Source organism: Myxine glutinosa, chromosome 12 (genome assembly GCF_964187855.1).
Source record: "Myxine glutinosa chromosome 12, kmMyxGlut1.1, whole genome shotgun sequence".
NCBI lineage: Eukaryota > Metazoa > Chordata > Myxini > Myxiniformes > Myxinidae > Myxine > Myxine glutinosa.
In genome coordinates, this window is record NC_136272.1 from 9,500,366 (window position 1) to 9,523,991 (window position 23,626).

General features: G+C 46.7%; 1 protein-coding gene across 1 annotated transcript in view; it reads right to left on the reverse strand.

The window, feature by feature from the left end:
* LOC137438237 (ATP-binding cassette sub-family C member 2-like) overlaps window positions 1–23,626 on the reverse strand; it is a 94,549-nt gene that overhangs the window by 36,819 nt on the left and 34,104 nt on the right. Inside the window, exons 11-18 of the mRNA XM_078766242.1 lie at window positions 23,336–23,512; window positions 23,051–23,218; window positions 22,346–22,541; window positions 17,390–17,444; window positions 11,511–11,571; window positions 10,903–11,339; window positions 2,554–2,680; window positions 1,245–1,449 (exon numbers count right to left, since the gene is read on the reverse strand). Of these exons, the coding sequence (XP_078622368.1) occupies window positions 1,245–1,449; window positions 2,554–2,680; window positions 10,903–11,339; window positions 11,511–11,571; window positions 17,390–17,444; window positions 22,346–22,541; window positions 23,051–23,218; window positions 23,336–23,512 (1,426 nt within the window). The remainder of the gene's footprint in view (window positions 1–1,244; window positions 1,450–2,553; window positions 2,681–10,902; window positions 11,340–11,510; window positions 11,572–17,389; window positions 17,445–22,345; window positions 22,542–23,050; window positions 23,219–23,335; window positions 23,513–23,626) is intronic.

The window sequence follows — 23,626 nt, forward strand, 5'->3', positions numbered from 1 at the left end:
ACAAACAAACATCAACTGTCACCCGAGCTAACAACACCCACGACCACCCCTCACCACCCCTACACAATCCCCCATCAACTATCACCATAACTAACAATACTCACGACCACCCCACACCATCCCCCCAACAACCGTCACCCTAGCTAACAATACCCATGACCGACCCACACACCCCGCCCCCTCCAACATCCCGCTCAGAATGCACTGTCTCTATGTACTGTCGCCGGCAGGATCACAGTGAGTCGACAATGTGATGTCACTGGCAAACTCGTAAATCGACACTCTAGGGCTTTTTTTGGCACTTTATGATTCACAAATAAAATAAAATCCCCGTCAAATTAGACTGTGATTAATGATGGTCAATGGTTTTCAGAAGAAAAAAAACTTGCCTTTGGGTTCCCCTTTCAGGGTCTCTTGGGCCTTCGGTGTCTTTTCAGTCTTTTGGGTCTTGGTGTCTTTGGGGTCTTTTTGGTGTTTTGGTCTTCAGGGTCTTTAAGGGTATTTGGGATATTTTGGGTCTTTAGGGTCATCAGGGTCATCAGGATCATCAGGATATTTTGGGTCTTCGGGGTATTTTCGGTGTTCGGTTTTTTGGGGGGCTTTTGGGTTTTTTTTTTTGGCTCTTCAGGATATTTTTGGTCATCGGGGTCTTTTTTAAATTCTAGGACTTCAGGGTCTTTTTGGTCTTTGGGGTCTTTTTGGGGTCTTCACGATATTTTGGGTCTTTGGGGTCCATTCAATATTTTGGGTCTTTTCAGTCTTTGGGGTCTTTTCAGTCGTTGGGGTCTTTTCAGTCGTTGGGGTATTTTAGGTCTTCGGGGTCTTTTCGGTGTTCGGGTCTTTTCAGTCTTTTAGGTCTTCGGGGTATTTTGAGTCTTCGGGGCCTTTTGGTTTGGGTCTTTCCAGTCTTTAGGGTCTTTTAAGTCTTTGGGGTATTTTTGGTTCTCAGGGTCCTCAGGGGGACTGGGGTGGGGGTCTTTTGGGTCCTCGAGGTTAAGTATTTCAGGTTACAATTGTGGGTGACGTCAATTCAGCTGTCCAACCAATGGGTGAAGTGCGGACATACATACATACATACATACATTTGCTCCATTATATATAAATAACCTCTTCATGGAAGATTTAGGGATGATTTGAAGGGTGGGTGTTGGTACCTGTAACCTGCAATTTGGTTGGTACGAGTTCTGCCTCGCCTGGTGAGCATTATGTCTTCCACCAAATGTTTCCATTTAAATATCCCTCACCTTGTGCAAGTCCGAGAGCAGTGTAGACTCCGAGGCGAAGGCCAAGGTTTGAGTTGGAATTGTTCATTGACTCACTAGTCCAGTCACTGAGCCACAGGTTCTGCCCCAAGGTTGCTGCACTCTGCCCTGCCATCCCAATCAGAACCATGAACGAGAATGTCCAGCCCCAAGTACGAAAATATTTTGTGTACATGGTCAATTTCACCTGCAGGAACAATCGTCATACAATATCAGGTTTCAGAGTTCATCTCAAGGTAGAACACAGGTACCAAATACCTTGTGGATCACAACACAACTGGGCAAATAGTGAACTAATGGATAAACTGTTTACCCAATAAAAGGTAATGTTTATAAACCTGGAAAAGTAAATACTTTTTAGATGTTTTGTGAGCTCGTCATTTTCACTTTTCAGCTTGCGAAGAGTTAATGAACATAGTTAACCTCTTCTAGCTAATCCAACATATGATGAACACTTGTCAATGGCTCCTGAGGTATATGAGCAAACAAGCCATGCTGGGCAATTACTATTCAAGAAGTGTGGGATGGCTGAGCTTTATCAGCTATGATCAAAAATACCCACCATCGCTTTGCTGGCGGATTTAATAAATAAAAAAAAAACATGTTGTACGTCACAAAAATTGAGCTCTATTCACTCTGTCTTTTGCCCGAGGTCATCTTCCATCTGCTGAGGTGATCTTCCATCTGTTTGGAAGTCAGCTGACATCACCATCAGAAATCCTTGCCGATTATAAATAGCGTGAACAAAAATTAAATCTGCTTCACTGTGAAGCTCAGTGTTGGATTCTTTGGTTTTAACCTTCGCTTAAAATGAGTGAAATGAAACATTTTGAAAATTTCGAATTGTTCTCATTCAGATTTCAATAATATCATAATGCATTTTGTGAAGTTGTTTAAACTTTCTTGATATAAGGTGATTTGTAATACTGGATACCCCCGGGGGTGCGATACACGGTACACATTTACATAGAGAGAATTGGGGTCTTGACCCCACCATGAACCCACTCCCTCAGATAAGCTACCCTGCAGAAACCATACTTGGGGTACCCCGAGGCAACCTGCAAAAGTTGGTTGGATTTGGTTCAGTAGTCTTTTAAAAAAAAGTTTTTGAAGCATATATAAATAAATAAATAAGTAAACACAAATGGAGCTTTGTATCTTAGATAGAGATAGTTGATAATTATGTGGAAAAGAACAAGCTTCTGATGTGTGCACATGAAGAATAGTCTTGATTGTTATCCTTGTAATTGTTGAAAACAGAGGGTAGGTTTTAAGGAGTTGTTGTTTTTACATTTCCGATATCCATGGTCTCTTTTTCAATCAACTTTTGCCCCGCTACGTTCTTTTTGTGTCCTGCCACATCCTTGGATAGAGACTTCTTCCTCGATTTCGACTCGGAGCTTTCAGTGCTGCTGACACTGCAAAGGTAAGTGACATGTTCTCATATCAGACACATTTGGTTTCTTTTTTAATATCAATTCAGACATGTTTGTTCAGTTCTTGTCAATGCACACATTAAAATGCGATACGTAGTGGTCGGTGAACAGATTTCATTTTATGATGAACAAGAGAAGATTCATGTATACCGATATTAAAGGCATTTGGAGACTGAAAACTGAACTTATGGATGAAACTGTAATCTAATTATGTCGTTTCCTATTCAGGGAGTATATATAAAGTATATTTAAGGTGAATTAACTTGTTTTCAACTGCTGTATATATTTAAATTTAAAGAATACGAAAAACTTTGTTCATAACAAATTTAATACGTGGACGATGAAATGCAATATTTGTCATTCTTCTTTCAGATTTACCAATTGTTCATTGCTGTGTTCTTGAAAGTTGTATGAAATGTTTGTGGCTGAAGAAATTGGAGTGAGGAAGAAGACGACTGAGGTAATCGACCGACGATTATACTGTTGGCGGAAGTGGGTTTTTGATTTATTTACTTTTAGAGAGATTGTAAGTGACAAAAAATATAACATTCCATATTGATTATATCTGAGTTGGTTCTACATTGATGAGTAATGATAAGGAAGTTCTAAGTACTACAACTTCAAACACGGTGATTGTGGTGACATGATATTAAATATTGTTGTTTGTGGGTGTAGTGAAATCGTATCCGTACTGAACCCGGGTGGGGACTATGAACGAGGATAAGTGCCGATACTCCCTACGCACCATAGATCTTCTGGGGTACACCGTGACCCATGGCTCTGTCTCTCCGGATAAGGAACGTCTGCGACCTTTGCTCGACATGGCCCCTCCCTGCGATCGGGCGTCCCTGAAACGCGCCCTTGGGCTGTTCGCCCATTACTCCAAATGGGTGCAAAATTTCTCCGCGAAACTTCGCCCCCTTGTGGCCTGCGACATTTTTCCCCTGAGTTCGGCCGCATTGACGGCCTTTGAAGGTCTTAAGACCGACATCGCCCGAGCCGCCGTAGCGACCATCGACGAGAGCGGCTCGTTCGTCCTCGAAAGTGACGCCTCGGATCAGGCCATCGCGGCGACCCTCTCCCAAGGGGGACGTCCCGTGGCTTTCTTTTCACGGACTCTTACCTCCGCTGAGCGGAGGCACTCGTCCGTTGAAAAGGAAGCGTATGCGATCGTCGAGTCTATTCGGCGATGGCGCCCGTACCTACTCGGGCGGAGCTTCCAAATCATCACGGACCAGCAAAGCGTTGCGTTCATGTACGACACCTTACACGCCCAGCGCATTAAGAACGAGAAAATCACTCGCTGGCGTATCGAACTCGCCGACTTCTGTTACACCATCAAATATCGCCCAGGGAAGGATAACCAGGCCGCCGATGCCTTATCACGCCCGACTACATGTGCTGGTATCACCTCGTTGGAGGGCCTACGGGTGCTGCATGCTACTGCGGGCCATCCCGGCGTAACGCGTTTCGCTCATTTCGTGCGGAGTGGGAATCTCCCTTACTCGATTGACGATATCCGCCGTATCTGTCGCGACTGCGCTATCTGCGCGGAAATCAAACCGCGTTTCTATAACCCTCCTATGGGGACTCTGGTGAAGGCTACACGCCCGTGGGAACGCTTGGCGATGGATTTCAAGGGCCCTTTGCCGGTGTCGAGCGGCTCTCGCTATCTGCTCACTATCGTTGATGAGTACTCACGATTCCCCTTTGCTTATATGTGCGCGGACATGACTGCTGCCACGGTGATGCGATGCTTACAGAACTTGTTCTCAATGTTCGGTTACCCGGCCTATGTCCATACCGACCGGGGTGCAGTCTTCTTGTCTCAGGAGGTGCGCGGCTATCTGCTCCAAAACAACATTGCGTCTAGTTACACCACGCCGTACAGACCCCAGGCTAATGGGCAGATCGAACGCTTCAACGGGATTATCTGGAGGGCCGTCATGCTCCATCTCCGGACCCACGGCCGGGGCCTCGATAAATGGGCTTGGTCGCTACCTGCGGCGTTGAACTCAATCCGGGCACTCCTGAGTACGGCAACTAACCAAACTCCCCACGAGCGACTTTTCCACCACCCCAGGAGCTCGGGGTGTATACGGTCTTTGCCCAGTTGGCTCGCTGGGCCCGGGCCGGCCTACCTTAAACGGGCGGTTCGCGCGAGCAAGTACGACCCCCTTGTGGACAAAGTGCAGATTCTCCAGGCTAATCCTGAGCATGCTCGTGTGATGACGTCTGATGGTCGTGAGACTACTGTCTCCGTTCGTCATCTTGCCCCTTGCGGGGTCGACGACCTTAGTAGGGAATCGGACGAACCGGTCGAACCCATCTATGAGACTATGGCCTCTCCCGACGCTCCCATCGCCGACAGTCCACCGACCCTCCCCCCGTCGAGACTGCCCGGGTCCGACGACTTGGCGTTACCCCCTTCATCACCCGACCCTGTTGACGCCTCTGACACCGGGGATACAGGGTTACGAGACGCCGTACCCGGGGAGTTTCGAACGCGTGCTGGCAGAGAAATTCGCCGCCCGGCCCGCTACGGTTGGGCCGACTGATACTCCGCGCCCTATTCATGCTGACGCTCACTCGCTTTTAGCCACGCGGCCGTATAATTCTGACGGGGGGGGGGGTGAATGTAGTGAAATCGTATCCGTACTGAACCCGGGTGGGGATGCTCGCTGCTCGCTGTCATTGTTGTCACCGCTAGGGGCGTGACTATAAGACCCGTTGCTGTGTCAGTGCTCCGAGACTTCTCCCTTGTGACATGTTACATCTGTAGCCTCGTTTATGGTACGCCTTTATAGAATAACTAGCTTGCTTGCATTGACTGATATGAATGGCTTTATGAGATGTCGCATCGTATGCTTATTGTGTATTTCTACTTACAGGAATGATGTGATGATCTAAATGCAATTAAACCAAACCGTTGGACTAAAGTTGTGCGGACCTGAATGGTTTTCCACAACAGTGGGGTTAGGCAATGAAATACCTTAGTCCGGGTAGAAGTGTATAGATTACCATGCTCCAAATGTCACGATGAAGAAGAAGAACCTCCCCCCCCATGTACCATAAGTAGGGAATCCGTTAGACCGGATGTCGCGTAAGTGTATCTTCGTCCCGATGACGAGGGGTGGGGTTACAGTCACGTGAAAAAGTAAGTACACCCCATGTAAAGTTTTGACATTTTCAACATACATATTTCAACATCGATTGGAGGTCACGTCTCTTCAAAGCTGTCCATGCGCTCACGCTTTCGAAGTTAAGTAATTTTTCACAATTGTGTTTTTGTCAAAACTATCTTTCTTTCGGTGTGTGTACCTATTGGTGTGTCTTTAATGGGATTCTCGGTGTTGCTTTTTCATACCTGTGTACAGAATCGTCGGTTAGTTCGTGTCGCGTATTCTGAGGCCTAGTGTAGTAGGCTACCATGTCTGACCTTGGCTTGAGGCTTTGTTTTTGTCTCAGCGGTTCTTCGATTGCGCTGCAATTACTTTCGGTCTCTGTTTTGCCCGGTCTTTTCACCCCATACTTCCTTGTTTAAAATGTCTTCAAAAAAAAAAAAAAAAAAAATTTTTTTTTCCTTCTCTGTTCTTATCCATTTGTTCGTTCTTATTTGTTCGTTCGTTCGTTCGTTCTTCGACAACGTTGTTCGTGATCACGTTGTTAAAAATGTTCAAACTGTCCCCTGAAGAACTGTATTCTGTCGTATACTATAACACCTTTTTCTTCTTCTTCTATAAAAGGATGCTTTAGACTTGCTCACCAAATCTATTCATTCCAAAAAAAAATTCCATCTCTTACAGTGCCTCTTTCATACATTCCCTAAACTCTCCAGCACTCCACCCATCCTTCAGCATCCTCAAACGTATTTTTGACTCGAAGGTCTCAAGAAACTCATTTTGCAATCAATGTTCGTTTCCCATTAATCGTACACTTTTCAAAATGCAATCTCACCCTTCCCCTCCAAATCTTCCCCATCACCCCTTCCCTCCAAAACTTCCCCATCACCCCTCCCCTTCAAAACTTCCCAATCACCCCTCCCCTCCAAATCTACCCCCTTACCCCTCCCCTCCAAATCTACCCCCTTGCCCCTCCACTCCAAATCTTCCCCATCACCCATCTCTTTCAAATATTCCCCCTTTCCCCTCCCCTCCAAATCTTCCCCATCACCCATCCCTTTCAAATCTTCCCCCTTGCTCCTCCCCTCCAAATCTTCCCCATCACCCCTTCCCTCCAAAACTTCCCCATCACCCCTCCCCTCCAAAACTACCCTATCACCCCTCCCCTCTAAATCTTTCGCCTTGCCCCTCCCCTCCAAATCTTCCCCATCACCCATCCCTTTAAAATCTCCCCCCTTGCCCCTTCCCTCCTAAACTCCCCCACACCCCTCCCCTCCAAGACTCTCCCTCGCTCCTCCCCTCCTGGACTCCCCTCTCACCCCTCCTCCTCAAAGCATCCTCCCCGCTTCTTCCCCCTTCCAACTTTCACCTTCATCTCCCCCAACCTTCTGCCTCACTCTTCCCCCTCCTCAAATAACACCTCACTGGGCCTCACCCAATCACCATCAAACCTTTTGTCCGCCCCATTCTTCCCTTTCTCCAAGCTATTCTGAAATCTCTGAAACCTTCAACAGCTCTCCCTACCTCTTCCTCCTCTTACCCTACCGCTCCCCCCGCCCCCCCCCCCCCCGTTCTGTATCCGATGCTTCCCCTTCCTCTTCTTTAACAGTATGGACCTCAAACATCCGGGGCCTTCGCTCAAACTTGATTGATCTCTCCATACAGGTTGCTTCTGACAAACCAGATGTGATCTGCTTAACATAAACTTTCCTCCTTCATGATGTCTCTGATTCCTTAGTATCTCTCGCGGGTTACTCCCTCCTCCGGTATGATAGACCTGAGCCTCGTCCTGGAGGTGGGGTTGCTATCTTTATAAAAAAACTCTTCCTCACTCGCCCTGCACTGCCCTCTCTCCACCTCACCCCCAGGAATACCTTTGGCTACGGCTTCCCCTTCGCTCCCACCTTTTGTTCATATGTGTGTTGTACCGTCCACCAAACAGTGATGACTCCATCTACATCTCGCTGTCTTATATGGACCAACTTCTATCTACCCATCCCAACTCTATCTTCCTCATATGTGGTGATTTCAATTGTCACCATGCCAGTTGGCTGGGTGTGGGTACCTCTCTCACCAGCCATGGCTCTTCAGCAAAGGACTTCTGTGACTCACTGGGACTGACACAATCTGTCAATTTCATGACCCGGATCTCAGTCAACGGAGCATCTTCTCTTCTGGACTTGGTTATGACTAACTTCCCTGAAAATGTCTGCTGCTCTTCTTCTGCTCCAATCGCCTCATCTGATCCAGTGCTTGTAAAAGTGGACATCTCTCTGACCATTCTCAGAGAGCCTCCTCAACATCGACGAGTCTGGCATTTCACTCAGGCCAACTGGCATGGTATTCAAGCAGCCATCAATCATCTGGACTGGTCTCCCATCTCTACCGCCTCTGACATAAACTCATCCTGGGAATTCTTCCAAAGTAAATTGCTCTCTCTCTCTCTCATGCACAGATTTATCCCATCTCGTCTTCAGTCGTCATACCCTTCCTCCCGTCCATGGTACATGGAATCTTGTGGTGAGGCTATTGCCCAGAAACAACTTGCTTTCGTCTCCTGGAAAGCAAATCCAAAGGAAGGACATCTCAGTTCTTTCACAAAGCCCGAAACAAGTGTGTGTCCACCCTCAGGAAAGCCAGGAAACAATATCTCTCCATTCTCAGGACCGAACTCTTATCTGTCTCCCTCTTCCAAATCCTGGTGGCGTCTGGTTAAATCCGTTTCTGGTGTTTGTTCCCCCTCCATCCCATCCCTCACCTCAAACGGCCACACGGCTGACTCCGCACGTGAAAAAGCTGAATGCCTTAACTCTGTGTTTGCCTCTAAATCTTGTGTCCCAAACTCATCCCTCTCTGTACCCACCGTACCCAGTCGTACCCAGCTGCTCCTGGACTCTGTGTCCTTTCCTCCTGACAAGGTGGAAAAGTTTCTGTCAACCCTCGACTCTGATTCTGCAACTGGACCTGACGGCATCAGCCCACGGGTCCTAAAATCCTGTTCTTCCGCTCTTCCACTCCCCCTCTCTGTTCTCGTCACCCTCTCTTTTGCTCAAGGTCATCTGCCATCTGCTTGGAAATCTGCCAACATCACCGCTTTGCACAAAAAAGGTGCAAAAACAGATCCCAACAACTACAGACCAATCAGCCTTCTCCAAATTATCAGCAAAGTCATGGAATCCATCATTGCTTCAGATATGAAATCTTTCCTCTTCTCCAATGGCTTGATCTCTGATCATCAATTTGGTTTCAGACCTGGTCACTCCACTCTGGACATGCTGCTTCTGCTGTCTCAACAATGGATGGAGGTCCTCAATGCCAAACAGGAAAGTAGAGCTGTCTCCCTTGACATATCACGTGCTTTTGATACGGTCTGGCACCCCGCTCTGTTCACCAAACTCTCCTCTTTTGGTATCCATGGAAATCTCCACGCATGGCTGGCGGACTTCCTCTCTAGTCGTAGTCAACGTGTGGCCCTGAATGGGTTTCTCTCATCTCCTCTTCCTGTTCAGGCTGGAGTTCCCCAAGGCAGTGTTCTGGGCCTTGTGCTTTTTCTGGTCTTCATCAATGATCTCTCTGACTCTCTTGAAAATCCTCTCTATCTCTTTGCTGATGACTCTACTCTCTGTCGCTCCATTCTTCATCCCTCAGATTTGCAGTCTGCAGCCTCCTCACTCTCTGCAGACCTGGACAAAATCACAGACTAGGCCAGCGTTTCTCAACCGGGGGCCCGTGGCCCCCCAAGGGGGCCACGGGCCTTCGACCGGGGGGCCACGAGCGGACGCCGAAAAACTGCGATTCAGAATGCAGAAGCTTGTAATGTACAATTAAGGTGACGAGTCTCCGGTCATAGTGTCAAAGTAAAAAGGGTAGATGAGTTTAACCTTCTCTAAAAAAGGGGAGATGAGTTTCTCTCCATCCCTTTCTGCTTCTTTACATCTCTACTTCCTTTCTTCTCCTTCCCTCCAGAGCACCTTTCTAAACCTAATTTTCAACCTTACTGTATTACCGTTACAAAAGTAATAAATTCGTATTTGCAATTTTTTTCTCAGATGTCGAAGGCTCGAAAATGGAATGACAGCTATGTCAAGTTTGGATTCACGAATGTCAGTCGAGATGGCGTGGACTGCGCGCAATGTCTGCACTGCTCGGTCGTGATGTCAAATGCGTCACTACGTCCTTCCAAACTTTCAAACCATCGTGACAAGATGCATCCCGGAAGGAAGGAAGATAATATCGACGCTCTGTCTGCGAAACGATCACGATATGACCGTGAAGCGACACTTCCCAAATTTGGATTCCGGCCAGAAGAAAAACCTGCTCTTCAATCCAGCTACGAAGTGGCATACCGAATTGCGAAGTGCAAGAAGCCGCACACTATTGCTGAGGACCTTATCAAGCCATGTACAGAGAAAATGGTGGAATTGATGATCGGACCAGAGGCGAAAAAGAAAATCCAGCAAGTTTCGCTCTCTAATGACACGATCCGACGACGGATTGACGACATGGCTGCTGATGTGTGCCGTCAAGTTTGCTCCGAAATCAAACAAAGCACGCTCCAGGCTAGCCTTCAATTAGACGAGTCTACCGACACCGCCCTGGAGAGCCAGTTGATCGCCTTCGCTCGCTACGAGAGAAAGGGAAGGATGAAGGAAGAGTTCTTGTTCTGCAATACCCTACCAACCACAACGACAGCGGCAGATATCAAAGCTATTGTGGACTCTTTTTTTGAAGCTAACGGACTCGGTTGGCAGAATTTCAAGCACATTTGTACTGATGGTGCCCCAGCGATGGTCGGCATCAGAGGAGGGTTCGTCACGCTTGTGAAGAACGAATGGCCCCATGTGACGTCCTCCCACTGTTCGCTACACCGATACGCTCTTGCATCAAAGACTCTTCCGCCTCGTTTGCTGGAAGTCATGGACGTCGCGGTCAAAGTGATCAACTTCATTCATGCGAAGGCCAAAAATCATCGGCTCTTCCAACTACTGGCCAACGAAATGGGAGCGGAACATGTTGGACTTCTGTTCCACACCAAAGTCCGTTGGCTATCGAGGGGGAAATGCCTCTCTCGGCTGTATGAACTCCGGGTTGAGGTGGAAATCTTCCTGCGAGACAACGAAAACAACCTCCATGTCCACTTCGACAATGAAGAGTTTGTCATGATGCTCACCTACCTGGCCGATATATTCGGCCAACTCAACGAAATGAACCAGTCCTTGCAAGGCCGTGATGTGACAGTCAGTGACGTTCAAGACAAGCTTGCCGGACTGTCTGCTAGAATGGAAGTCTGGCAGGCACGAATCAAGGCCGGGTCCACTGCCTCGGTTCCTTTCTTGGACGAGCACCTGCAGACGCAGAGGATTGAGCTTCCCGTCGGCATCAAAGATTGCATCACTAGACATCTCGACAATCTCTCCGCTGAGTTCAAATCGTATTTCGACGATGCACCGTTGGATGTTCCGTGGCACAAAGACCCGTTCAACGCCAAAATTGAACCTACTGAAGATGAAGCAGAGGAGCTGGCAGAGTTGAAGGTTTCAAAAGCAATGAAGCTGGTCTTCAGTAACAAAGAAGACCTCTCCACCTTCTGGTTGTCTGTTCAGGATGCGTATCCACTACTCAGCAAGAAGGCATCCGTAATGCTCATTCAATTCGCCACAACATATCTTTGCGAATCTGGATTTTCTGACCTTGCGACCATTAAAACGAAGTCCAGAAACCGTCTTGACGTTGGGAACGATATTCGCCTTGCTGTGTCCAAGACGGAGCCGGACATAAGAGGCCTCGTCAGACAAGCCCAACAGCAAGTGTCTCATTGATTGTATTGCTTAGAAAAATGTTTACTTTGATTTATCTTTTAAGACTGAGTAAATAAATTTCATAAAACGAAATCTGCATCTTTTATTGAAGGGCAGGGGGCCACGAATGTTAAGCGACTCGGTAGGGGGGCCATGGGCCATCAAAGGTTGAGAAACGCTGGACTAGGCAATCAAGTGGAACATGTCTTTCAATCCTGACAAATCTCACAGTCTTACGATGTCTCTCCGAAAAGACCGACTGGACAACCCTCCCATCCACTTTCTGAATAATCCTCTCCAAGTTCTGTCACTCAAGCTTTTGGGTCTCACTATCTGCCATGATCTTTCCTGGGAAAACCACATTTCAAATCTGGCCTCCTAAGCCAGTCGCCCACTGGGCATCCTCCATCGTGCGAAGTCCTTCCTTGGCACACCTGAGATCCTCACCATATACAAGGCTTTCATCCACAGCTCAATGGAATACTGCTCTCCCCTCTGGGCTGGTGCTCCTGCCTCACACCTAGCTCGTCTTCACGCTGTTGAAACCAAAGCGTTCAGAATCATTGGAATCTCCCGCGATGAAGCTAACTCCAAGGGCCTCTCACTCACTCACCGCAGGCAGGTTGGTGGTCTTTCCATCTTCTACTGACTCCTCTCTGGCCTTGCCCCCCCAGCTCTCTCTGGGCTCTGTCCCGCAAATATTCCTACAGGTCGCACAAGATCTGCCTGCAACCCTCTTATGGTTAAACTGCCAAAATCAAGACTCTCTGCTCACCTTCACTCCTTCATTCCTCTTTTCTCCCGCCTCTGGAACAAACTCCCTCACTCTCTTCAATCCCACTCCACCCTCCAGGTCTTTAAAACAGCTGTTCACCACAATCTCTTATCTTCCCCCATCCAAAACCTTGAGCTTTTTTACCCCCACTAATTTCACCCCAATTCCACTTTGTTGAAATACCAACTTCTGTCCTGGAAGTCCTTGGTGTCCTTGTGTTTTATACTTCTCCCCACCCCCCCCCCCCCGCCTTCCCACACCTCCTCCCCCCAAGCCCTCTACCTCCCACACCTCCTCCCCCCAAGCCCTCTACCTCCCACACATCTCCCTGCTCTCAAAGGTTGTGTTTGTGTGCTTCCCCTTCTCTCCCCATCATGTCTTCCGCTCCCTCTTTTTATATATTTTGTTTGGCTGGTTGATTTGTTTGTGAAGTAAATGTTAACTCTTTCACGAGCCTCGATTCAGTATACAAAAAAAAAAAAAAAAAGCTATTTGATCTTCATTTCAACAATATTGATAGATAAAGGTGATATTATACAACAAATATCATGAAACATTTACATTTTGTTATCCATTGTATAATTTAAATAAACATAAATGCAAATTTCGCATGTGGAAAAAGAAAGTACACCCCTACATTTATCACTACTTCAAATACCTAAAATTAGAATCAGGTGCACCAGGTCAGGTGCAAATGATTAGAACATCGTTAGAGGGGATCCTGGAGGAACCTCTCTTATTTAAACCTCAGACATTTAGTTTGGTTTGCTCTTTATTGTTGAAGCGTGTGGCGTCACCATGCCTAGATCAAAAGAGTTCTCTGAGGCCTCCAGAAAGAAGGTTATAGATGCCTACGAGTCTGGTAAGGGATTTAAAAAGATCTCCAAACAATTTGAAATCAATCATTCGACTGTCCGGAAGATCATCTACAAGTGGAGAAGATTCCAAACAACTGCCAACTTGTTCAGGCCAGGCCACCTCAGCAAGTTCAGCCCGAGAGCAGACCGCAAGATGCTGAAAGAAGTCTCTAAGAACCCCAGAATGTCATCACGGGACCTACAGGTAGCTCTTGCCACTGTTGATGTCAAAGTGCACGAGTCTACCACAAGAAAGAGGCTGCACAAATTTGATCTACATGGGAGGTGTGCCAGGAGCAAACCTTTGCTGTCCAGAAAGAACATCGTGGCAAGCCTAAAGTTTGCCAATGAACACCGAGGCAAAGACCAGCACTTCTGGATCAATGTGCTCTGGACTGATGAGTCAAAGGTAGAGCTATTTGGCCACAGTACCAGAAGACATGTTTGGCGAAAACCAAAGACAGCATTTGACCACAAGAACCTGATACCAACTGTAAAGCATGGTGGTGGAAATATTATGGTTTGGGGCAGCTTTGCTGCATCAGGGCCTGGGCAGCTCACCATTATAGAATCCACTATGAATTCTTCATTGTACCAGAGGGTGCTTGAGGATAATGTGAGGCCATCTGTCAGAAAGTTGAAGCTCAACCGAAGGTGGACCTTGCAACATGACAATGACCCTAAATATACCAGTAAATCCACCAAGGAATGGCTAAAAAGAAAGAAATCGAGGGTTCTGGAATGGACAAGTCAAAGCCCGGATCTAAATCCCAACGAGATGTTGTGGGGGGATTTGAAACGAGCTGTGCATGCAAGAAACCCCTCAAACATCGCACAGCTGAAATAATTCTGCATGGAGGAGTGGGCAAAAATTTCTCCCGGTCGATGTCAGAGTTTGGTAGACAGTTATAAGAAATGCCTACTTGAGGTCGTTTCTGCCAAAGGGGGCAATACCACCTATTAGAGCCAAAGGTGTACTTACTTTTTCCACATGCGAAATTTGCATTTATGTTTATTTAAATTATACAATGGACTACAAAATGAAAATGTTTCATGATATTTGTTATATTATATCACCTTTATCTATCAATATTGTTGAAATGAAGATCAAAATAAATGAAGATCAAATAGAAACATGTTGAAAAAGTCAAAACTTTACATGGGGTGTACTTGCTTTTTCACGTGGCTGTATGTTAATTAGTTAGGCATTAATGGTAAATCCCCTATATGTAAACGCCTTTGTACTTTTCTTCTCTGTTCTTTACGACACACCCACACACATAGCCAAGCCAAGCAATCGTGCATTAAACATTAAATAAAAAGTAACTGGAACAAGACATTGAACAATACCGCTGGTGCTGCGCCACATCGCAACATCAAGCAAGCAGGTCCGCGAGGCCACGCCCTGAAGAACGATTAGTTAGGGTACCATAGAGCGATGAGAGGGACTCGCTGATTGAAGCACGCACGGGGATCGTCGGATGACGTCAGAGCCTTGAGAACAAAAGACTGGAGCCCCGACATTTTGGCCCTCTTGGCTCCTGGCTTTGGGGATGAACGGTCACAGGTACAGTCTCTTGTGTTGGGATTTCATCACGAGCAGTCGGATTCATTATCGCTCTTGCACTGGGGCAGTCTTTACGAACGGCCGCATACACATCTCTCCTGGCATCTACATTTCATCACGAACAGTCCTGTCCCGACATTTTGTCTCGTGGTGCCTGGCTTTCATCAGTTAGAGCTACCACATTGTCTTTTCCTTGGCTCGTCAGTGCTGGCTGTGCGTCGTCGGTGCGCGAGAAGAGGACGACGGGGACAAGCGCAAGTGCGGCTGGAGTGGGCGAGCGGTGCACCAAGGCCTGTTTTCCCACTCATGAACCTCGCACCAGGGCGTGTGCTTCCCGCGTCGGGACGCAGGACCTTCGACGGCCCCGGACGCCAGGCGAAGTGCAGGCAAACGCACCTCACAAACACCACACATTATTTTCACCTTTATTTTTCCCCTTGTGTTGCATACGAGTCCGTGTGGAGCATCCCTCGATTAGGAATTTTATTTTACCATGCATTCTTTTGTTATCGGCATTCCTTTCAATAAAGCCGGTAATTGTACATTTTAATTCCATGTCGGTTGAATTGATTTATCCAGGTTCGAAGACATCCTGGGGTCCGTGAAGGTAAGAGCTCCGCTGCCCTCCACAGCGCGTATAAAGAAGGTCCGCCATTGTTGACTGAACGCCTCGAAGTGTAAAGCTCATTCGGCTATCCGTCCCCAGGGGTTCACCCCAGGAACACGACAATATGTAATGATCCATGTACGAATTGTCTTTCACTTTTATGAGCGAAGGAGGAGAGGAGTTTAAAGGAGGAGGAAATGATGTGAGGGTTCCCACCCATGGTTGGGATACTGCAATTCTTCACCCACATTCGCAGATTGGTGGGGGCAGCTGCAGTAAGTTTTTGCCCACCATTGACGAACCGGCTTGTCCATGCCTGACGTGCGACTGAAGGCGTCAAAGGGATGTCGAATATTATTCATGGTTTGGCATTCACCGTTTCCGCATTGTCTGTTTGCTTTCGGGCCCCCACCTGTGCGCGTAGCCCGGGTACCTCACCAGTCATGTTATATATCGCTTTTGGCCTTCTCTCACATCTCTCAATGGTAAAGAAACACTTTTAAAATATTTTTTAACTTTTACTGAAGGTGGATGGAGGTTACGTTTTCACCCCTGTCTGTCTGTTTGTTTGTCTGTGAACAAGATATCTCAAAAAGTTGCGGACAAATCCGGACGAAATTTGGCAGAGAGGTAGTGTATGTGACAAGGACGAAATGATTAGATTTTGGTGAAGATTCGGATCCAGCTAGTAGAATTTTTAAAGTGATTCTTCACCATTGGGAGATTGTGCCAAAAACGATATATAGCAGGATATCTCAAAAGGTTGTGGACGGATTTGGACGAAACTTGGTGGACAGGTTGGGTGTGTGGACAAGAACTAATCGATTTGATTTTGGTGAAGATCTGAATGTGGAAACGAGAATTATTTATTTTTTAAGTGATTCTTCACCATTGAGAGATCAGGCGAAAAGCGATAGAGAACATATTTTAAAAAAAGTCATGGATGAGTTATGACGAAACTTAGTGGACGGGTTGGTTAGGCGACGAGACAGGAATAAGCCTATTAGATTTTGGTTCAGGCCCGAATCCAGATCCAGCCTATCAGTGGGAGACAAAACATAAACCGTTCAGCCTGGCGGAGGTGTGCGCTCTACCGAGTGCCGTTCTAGTTAGTATATGGATCGGGATCTTCACCAAAATCGAATCAATTCGTCCTTTTGACACACCCATCCTGTCCACCAATATTTGTCTGAATCCGTCCACAACTTTTTTAAGATATCATTCTCACACACAGACAAACAGGTGTTAAAACATGCCCTCCATCCACCTTCACTGGCATGCAACCTTCTTCTGTTGCAGTGTCCCATTAAGTTGGGGTCAGTGATTCATGGGACATATATTGTTGTTATGTTTTGTATCGAGGTGAACATTTTATGTTTTGTATCACCAATAGGTCGTATCTGGATCCAGACCTGAACCAAAATCTAATCAGCTTGTTCTCATCACCTAACCAAAATATGCACCTAGTTTTGTCAAAACTCGTCCATAACTTTTTGCGACATCCTGCTATATAATCGCTCTTGGCCCCATCTCTCAATGGTGAAGAATCACTTAAATCCTTCTATCTAGATCCAGATCTTCACCAAAAACGAATCGATTCTTCCTCGTCACACACACAACCTTTCCACCAAGTTGCGTCCAAATCCATCCACAACTTTGAGATATCCTGCTATGTATCGTTTTTGGCCGTATGTCCCGATGGTGAAGAATCACTTTAAAAATTCAGGTAGCCGGATCGGAATGCGGATCTAAACCAAAATCGCATCATTTCGTCCTCGTGACATGTGCTACATCTCTGCCAAATTTCGTCCGAATCCGTCCACAACTTTTAGAAATATCTTGTTCACAAATGGACAGACAGACAGGGGTGAAAACATTCCCTCCATCCACCTTTGGTGGTGGAGGTAATGAACCAATTTCTGAACCCCGCTTTGTGCTTCGTGTGCGTGGCAATTACAAATGTACCTTATGAGACGTTTCAGCAGATCACCATTCATCATTTTGCCACTGTTGGTTTCCTCTGTTAAAGGATCATGACTATACATTAGACAAATACTTTGGCTTTATGAAAGCAAATGTAAAAGATCTGAAGCACTTCGGATACAGAATAAAGAAAGAAAATATGGTTATATAATTCTTGATCAAACTAGAATTCATTCTTTTGATTCTGCATCGATTAAAAAGTCCTGTGAAATTGAAATTTTAAAAATTAAATATAAACGCTCTGTGCAAGCAAAAACGTTTCTTTTATATATATTTTTTTCACCCAAGAAAAAAATGGACTTCAGATTATCAATATCAATTATCAGTGTCACTCATGATGACAGCTGTAGCTGGTATATATCTCACCTACTGACAACTGGGGGATGGCAAGGGGACCGGAGGGGGGGAGGGGGTGGGGAGAGAGGTACAAATGTAAAAGATTCCCTACCAGGTGAGAACAGGCCTATGGTTTTTTAGCCTGAACGAATAAGTCTCGCAACAATTGGAGATCTCGCGAGATCACGGCGAGGTCACGTCTTTTCGAAGCTGCTCCATGCGCTCACGCTCTCGAAGCTAAGTGATCTATCAAAATCGTGTTTTTGTCGAGACTGTATCTATCTTTCGGTGTGTGTACCTATAGCGTATCTTTTGGAAAATTTTCGGTGCTAATTTTTCGTACATGTATACACAATCGTCGGTTAATGGTATCGAGTATTCTGCGGCCTAGTACTCGTAGGCTTAGACTACCGTACCGTCTCCGACCTTGTGGTTTCGTTTTTCTCTCAGCGATTCGTCGAATGCGCTGAAATTATTTTTCGTTCTCTGTTTCGTTCCAGTCGTTCACCCCGTACCTCCTTGTTTAATATCTGTACTCACAAAAAAAACCCCCCCCCCCCCCCAAATTTTTTTTTTCCTTCCCAGGTCTTATTCGCTTATTTGTTGTTCTTTTTGTTCGTTCGTTCTTCGTTCGCGATCACGCGGTTTAGAAATGTATAATCTCTCCCCTGAACAACTATTTTCTCTCATATATTATAACACCCTTTTCTTCTTTTCCTACAAAAGGATGCTTTCGTCTTGCTCACCAAATCTATTCATTCCAAAAAATATATATAATACCATCTCTTGCAGTTCCTCCTTTCTACATTCCCTAAACTATCCAGAACTCCACCCCACCCCCAGTGTCCTCAAACGTATTTTTGACTCGAAGGTCTCAAACTCATTTTGCAAAAAATGTTCGTTTCCCATGAATCGTACACTTTTCAAAATCCAATCTCACCCCTCCCCTCCAAATCCTCCCCATCACCCATCCCTTTCAAATCTCCCCCCTTGCCCCTTCCCTCCCCTCCCTCCTAAACTCCCCCCACACCCTCCCCTCCGAGACTCTCCCTCGCTCCTCCCCTCCTAGACTCCCCTCTCACCCCTCCTCCTCAAAGCATCCTCCCTGCTTCTTCCCCCTTCCAACTTTCACCTTCATCTCCCCAAACCTTCTGCCTCGCTCTTCCCCCTCCTCAAATAACACCTCACTGTGCCTCACCCAATCTCCATCAAACCTTTTGTCCGCCCCATTCTTCCCTTTCTCCAAGCTATTCTGAAATCTCTGAAATCTCTGACACACCTTCAACAGCTCTCCCTACCTCTTCCTCCTCTTCCACATCTTACCCTACCCCTCCCCCCCCCTGTTCTGGACCCGATGCTCCCCCTTCCTCTTCATTAACGGTATGGACCTCAAGCATCCGGGGCCTTCGCTCAAACTTGACTGACCTCTCCATACAGGTTGCTTCTGACAAACCAGATGTGATCTGCTTAACAGAAACTTTCCTCCTTCATGATGTCTCTGATGCCTTGGTATCTCTCCCACGTATGATAGACCTGAGCCTCGTCCTGGAGGTGGGGTTGCTATCTTTATAAAAAAACTCTTCCTCACTCGCCCTCCACTGCCCTCTCTCCACCTCACCCCCAGGAATACCTTTGGCTACGGCTTCCCTTTCGCTCCCACCTTTTGTTCATATGTGTGTTGTACCGTCCACCAAACAGCGATGACTCCATATACATCTCACTGTCTGATAATATGGACCAACTTCTATCTACCCATCCCAACTCTCTCTTCCTCATATGTGGTGACTTCAATGGTCACCATGCCAGTTGGCTGGGTGTGGGTACCTCTCTCACCAGCCATGGCTCTTCAGCAAAGGACTTCTGCGACTCCCTGGGACTGACACAATCTGTCAATTTCACGACCCGGATCTCAGTCAAGGGAGCATCTTCTCTTCTGGATTTGGTTATGACAAACTTCCCTGAAAATGTCTGCTGCTCTTCTTCTGCTCCAATCGGCTCATCTGATCATGTGCTTGTCAAAGTGGACATCTCTCTGACCATTCTCAGAGAGCCTCCTCAGCGTCGACGAGTCTGGCATTTCACTCAGGCCAACTGGCACGGTCTTCAAGCAGCCATCAATCATCTGGACTGGTCTCCCATCTCTACCGCCTCTGACATCAACTCATCCTGGGAATTCTTTCAAAGTAAATTGCTCTCTCTCATGCACAGATTTATACCATCTCGTCTTCAGTTGTCATACCCTTCCTCCCGTCCATGGTACAAGGAATCTTGTGGTGAGGCTGTTGCCCTGAAACAACTTGCTTTCGTCTCCTGGAAAGCAAATCCAACGGAAGGAAATCTCATTTCCTTTCACAAAGCCCGAAACAAGTGTGTGTCCACCCTCAGGAGAGCCAGGAAACAATATCTCACCATTCTCAAGACCGAACTCTCTTATCTGTCTCCCTCGTCCAAATCCTGGTGGCGTCTGGTCAAATCTGTTTCTGGTGTTTGTTCCCCCTCCATCCCCTCACTCACCACAAACGGCTTAACGGCTGACTCCGCAAGTGAAAAAGCTGAATGCCTCAACTCTGTGTTTGCCTCTAAATCTTGTGTCCCAAACCCATCCCTCTCTGTACCCACCGTACCCAATTGTACCCAGCTGCTCCTGGACTCTGTGTCCTTTCCCCCTGACAAGGTGGAAAAGTTTGTCAACCCTCGACTCTGATTCTGCAACTGGTCCTGACGGCATCAGCCCACAGGTCCTAAAATCATGTTCTTCTGCTCTTTCACTCCCTCTTTCTGTTCTCTTCACCCTCTCTTTTGCTCAAGGTCATCTGCCATCTGCTTGGAAATCAGCCAACATCACCGGTTTGCACAAAAAAGGTGCAAAAACAGATCCCAGCAACTACAGACCAATCAGCCTTCTCCCAATTATCAGCAAAGTCATGGAATCCATCATTGCTTCAGATATTAAATCTTTCCTCTTCTCCAATGGCTTGATCTCTGATCATCAATTTGGTTTCAGACCTGGTCACTCTACTCTGGACATGCTGCTTCTGCTTTCTCAACAATGGATGGAGGTCCTCAACGCTAAACAGGAAATTAGAGCGGTCTCCCTTGACATTTCACGTGCCTTCGATACGGTCTGGCACCCTGCTCTGCTCACCAAACTCTCCTCCTTTGGTATCCATGGAAATCTCCACGCATGGCTGGCGGACTTCCTCTCTGGTCGTAGTCAACGTGTGGCCCTGAATGGGTTTCTCTCATCTCCTCTTCTTGTTCAGGCTGGAGTTCCCCAAGGTAGTGTTCTGGGCCCTGTGCTTTTTCTGGTCTTCATCAATGATCTCTCTGACTCTTGAAAATCCTCTCTATCTCTTTGCTGACGACTCTACTCTCTGTCGCTCCATTCCTCATCCCTCAGATCGGCAGTCTGCAGCCTCCTCACTCTCTGCAGACCTGGACAAAATCACAGACTGGTCAAACAAGTGGAACATGTCTTTCAATCCTGACAAATCTCACACTCTTACAATGTCTCTCCGAAAGGACCGACTGGACAACACTCCCATCTACTTTCTCAACAATCCTCTCCAAGAAGTTCTGTCGCTCAAGCTTTTGGGTCTCACTATCTGCCATGATCTTTCTTGGGAAAACCACATTTCCAAGCTGGCCTCCAAAGCCAGTCGCCGACTGGGCATCCTCCGTCGTGCGAAGTCCTTCCTTGGCACACCTGAGCTCCTCACCACATACAAGGCTTTCATCCGCAGCTCAATGGAATACTGTTCCCCCCCCCTCTGGGCTGGTGCTCCTGGCCTCACACCTTGCTCGGCTTCACGCTGTTGAGGCCAAAGCTTTCAGAATCATTGGAATCTCCTGCGATGTAGTCAACAACGAGGGCCTTTCACTCACTCACCGCAGGCAGGTTGGTGGTCTTTCTGTCTTCTACCGACTCCTCTCCGGCCTTGCTCCCCCAGCTCTCTCTGTGCTCTGTCCCCCCAATATTCCTTCAGGTTGCACAAGATCTGCCTGCAACCCTCTTATGGTTAAACTGCCAAAGTCTAGGCTCTCTGCTCACCTTCACTCTTTCATTCCCCTTTTCTCCCACCTCTGGAACAAACTCCCCCACTCCCTTCAATCCCACTCCTCCGTCCAGGTCTTTAAAACAGCTGTTCACCACCATCTCTTATCTTCCCCCATCGAAAACCTTGATCTTTTCTACCCCCGGTAATTCACCCCAGAGTCCTTGCAGTGTTCATGTTTTATTCCTCTCCCACCTCCCCCCAAGTCCTCCCGATGTGCCTGCTCTCAAATGTTGTGTTTGTGTCCTTCCCCCTCTCTTTTGTGTCCTTCCCCTTCTCTCCCCATCTTGTCTGCCGCTCCCCTTATTTTTTGTGTTTTGTGTGTCGGTTTGTCTTTTTGTGTGATTAATGTTAGCTCTTTCACGAGCCTCGATCTTGTATATAAAAAAAACAAAAAAAAAAAACAAACAAACTACCTGTACTACCAGAATCAGTTTTTAAAACTAAAGTCAAAGCCAACTTCCATTGAGTTATGCCATTTTCGAAGAGGGATGTACTGTGTTGCGGATATAAAATTCCACCTTACTCCACTTTTTAGGTAACCCACCATCATCCTGTTCTTCATCTTCTGAGCCCTCATTGTCTTGTTCCGTGGAGTAAATTTGTAAAAATTCTGCAAAGGCTTCACCATTCTGAAGTAGTTGCTGGTATGTGCCAATCTCAGATAGAAGGCCTTCTGTCATTACCAAGATGCAGTCAACTTGGGGCAGGAAGCTCAACCCATGGGTGACGAGCAACCTTGTCTGGCGAGACAAGCGACACAGACGACGGGGAAGCAAGACGGTAAAAGGATAGGTTAGTCAAGTTGCTTTGCATTTCTGTAGATGAAGCTAAACAGGTTCTGGAAGATTGCAAAGTAGGAGGATCACAAATTGTCACATTCTGTCTGAAAACAAATTAGCAGCCATCTATTTATTATGTATGCAAATATGATGGAATATTCGACTTCCCACATGAGCTCCATACTCTGCCCGTTTCGTCCCATATTCTTACATCAATCTCTTCCCACTACTAGTCTCCAAACCTTTTTTTCTCTCTCTCCTATCATTCACCCACTAACACCAACACTAACCTTGACACGATGCATATCAGCATTTCGTATCATCTTTTGAGGTTCTCGATTTTCCAAAGTGAAAGATCAAAAGAAAAATGTGGATCGAAATACAGGCTTCATCCATCAATTCTCCACCTGAGATTAATAATCACAAGATCGTTTTCACTGATAATTATCAAACTGTCTGATCCCTCTAACCTTGTTTTGAAGCAGACCTTTAGGGCCTAGTACTTGTTGGAATATGTGCAGCCCCACATGGGAATCCACAGCAGATAAAGCATCATCGAACAGGAAGATGTCTGCTTGGCTGTAGATTGCACGTGCCAGACTCACCCGCTGCTTCTGTCCTCCAGACAGGTTTGTACCCTGCACAGCAACATCGAGTCTACATGCATGTATACCTGTATAGATACACTCAGTGGAGATCAAATGGGTTTCTTTCACTGAATTTGACATCCTTCAGACCAGATGCGAGCGTCAAACCTTTTCTCCAATCTCGGTGAGATCCCGGGCGGGCAGGGTGTCGAGATCTGGGAGCAGGGCACATGCCTCGAGCACACGCCAGTACCTCACAGACTCCAAGGTTGCTCCAAAGAGCACATTATCTCGCAGGCTTGCATTCTGGATCCACGCCTGCTGTGGGACGTAAGCTATCGAGCCCTAGAGAAAGCATGGTCTTAGTAAGTTACAATGGCAGCATCCTCTATCATGTTTTTATAATGTTTTTATTACTTCAATATTGTAAGATGTTGATGTATTGAAAGATATATTGCC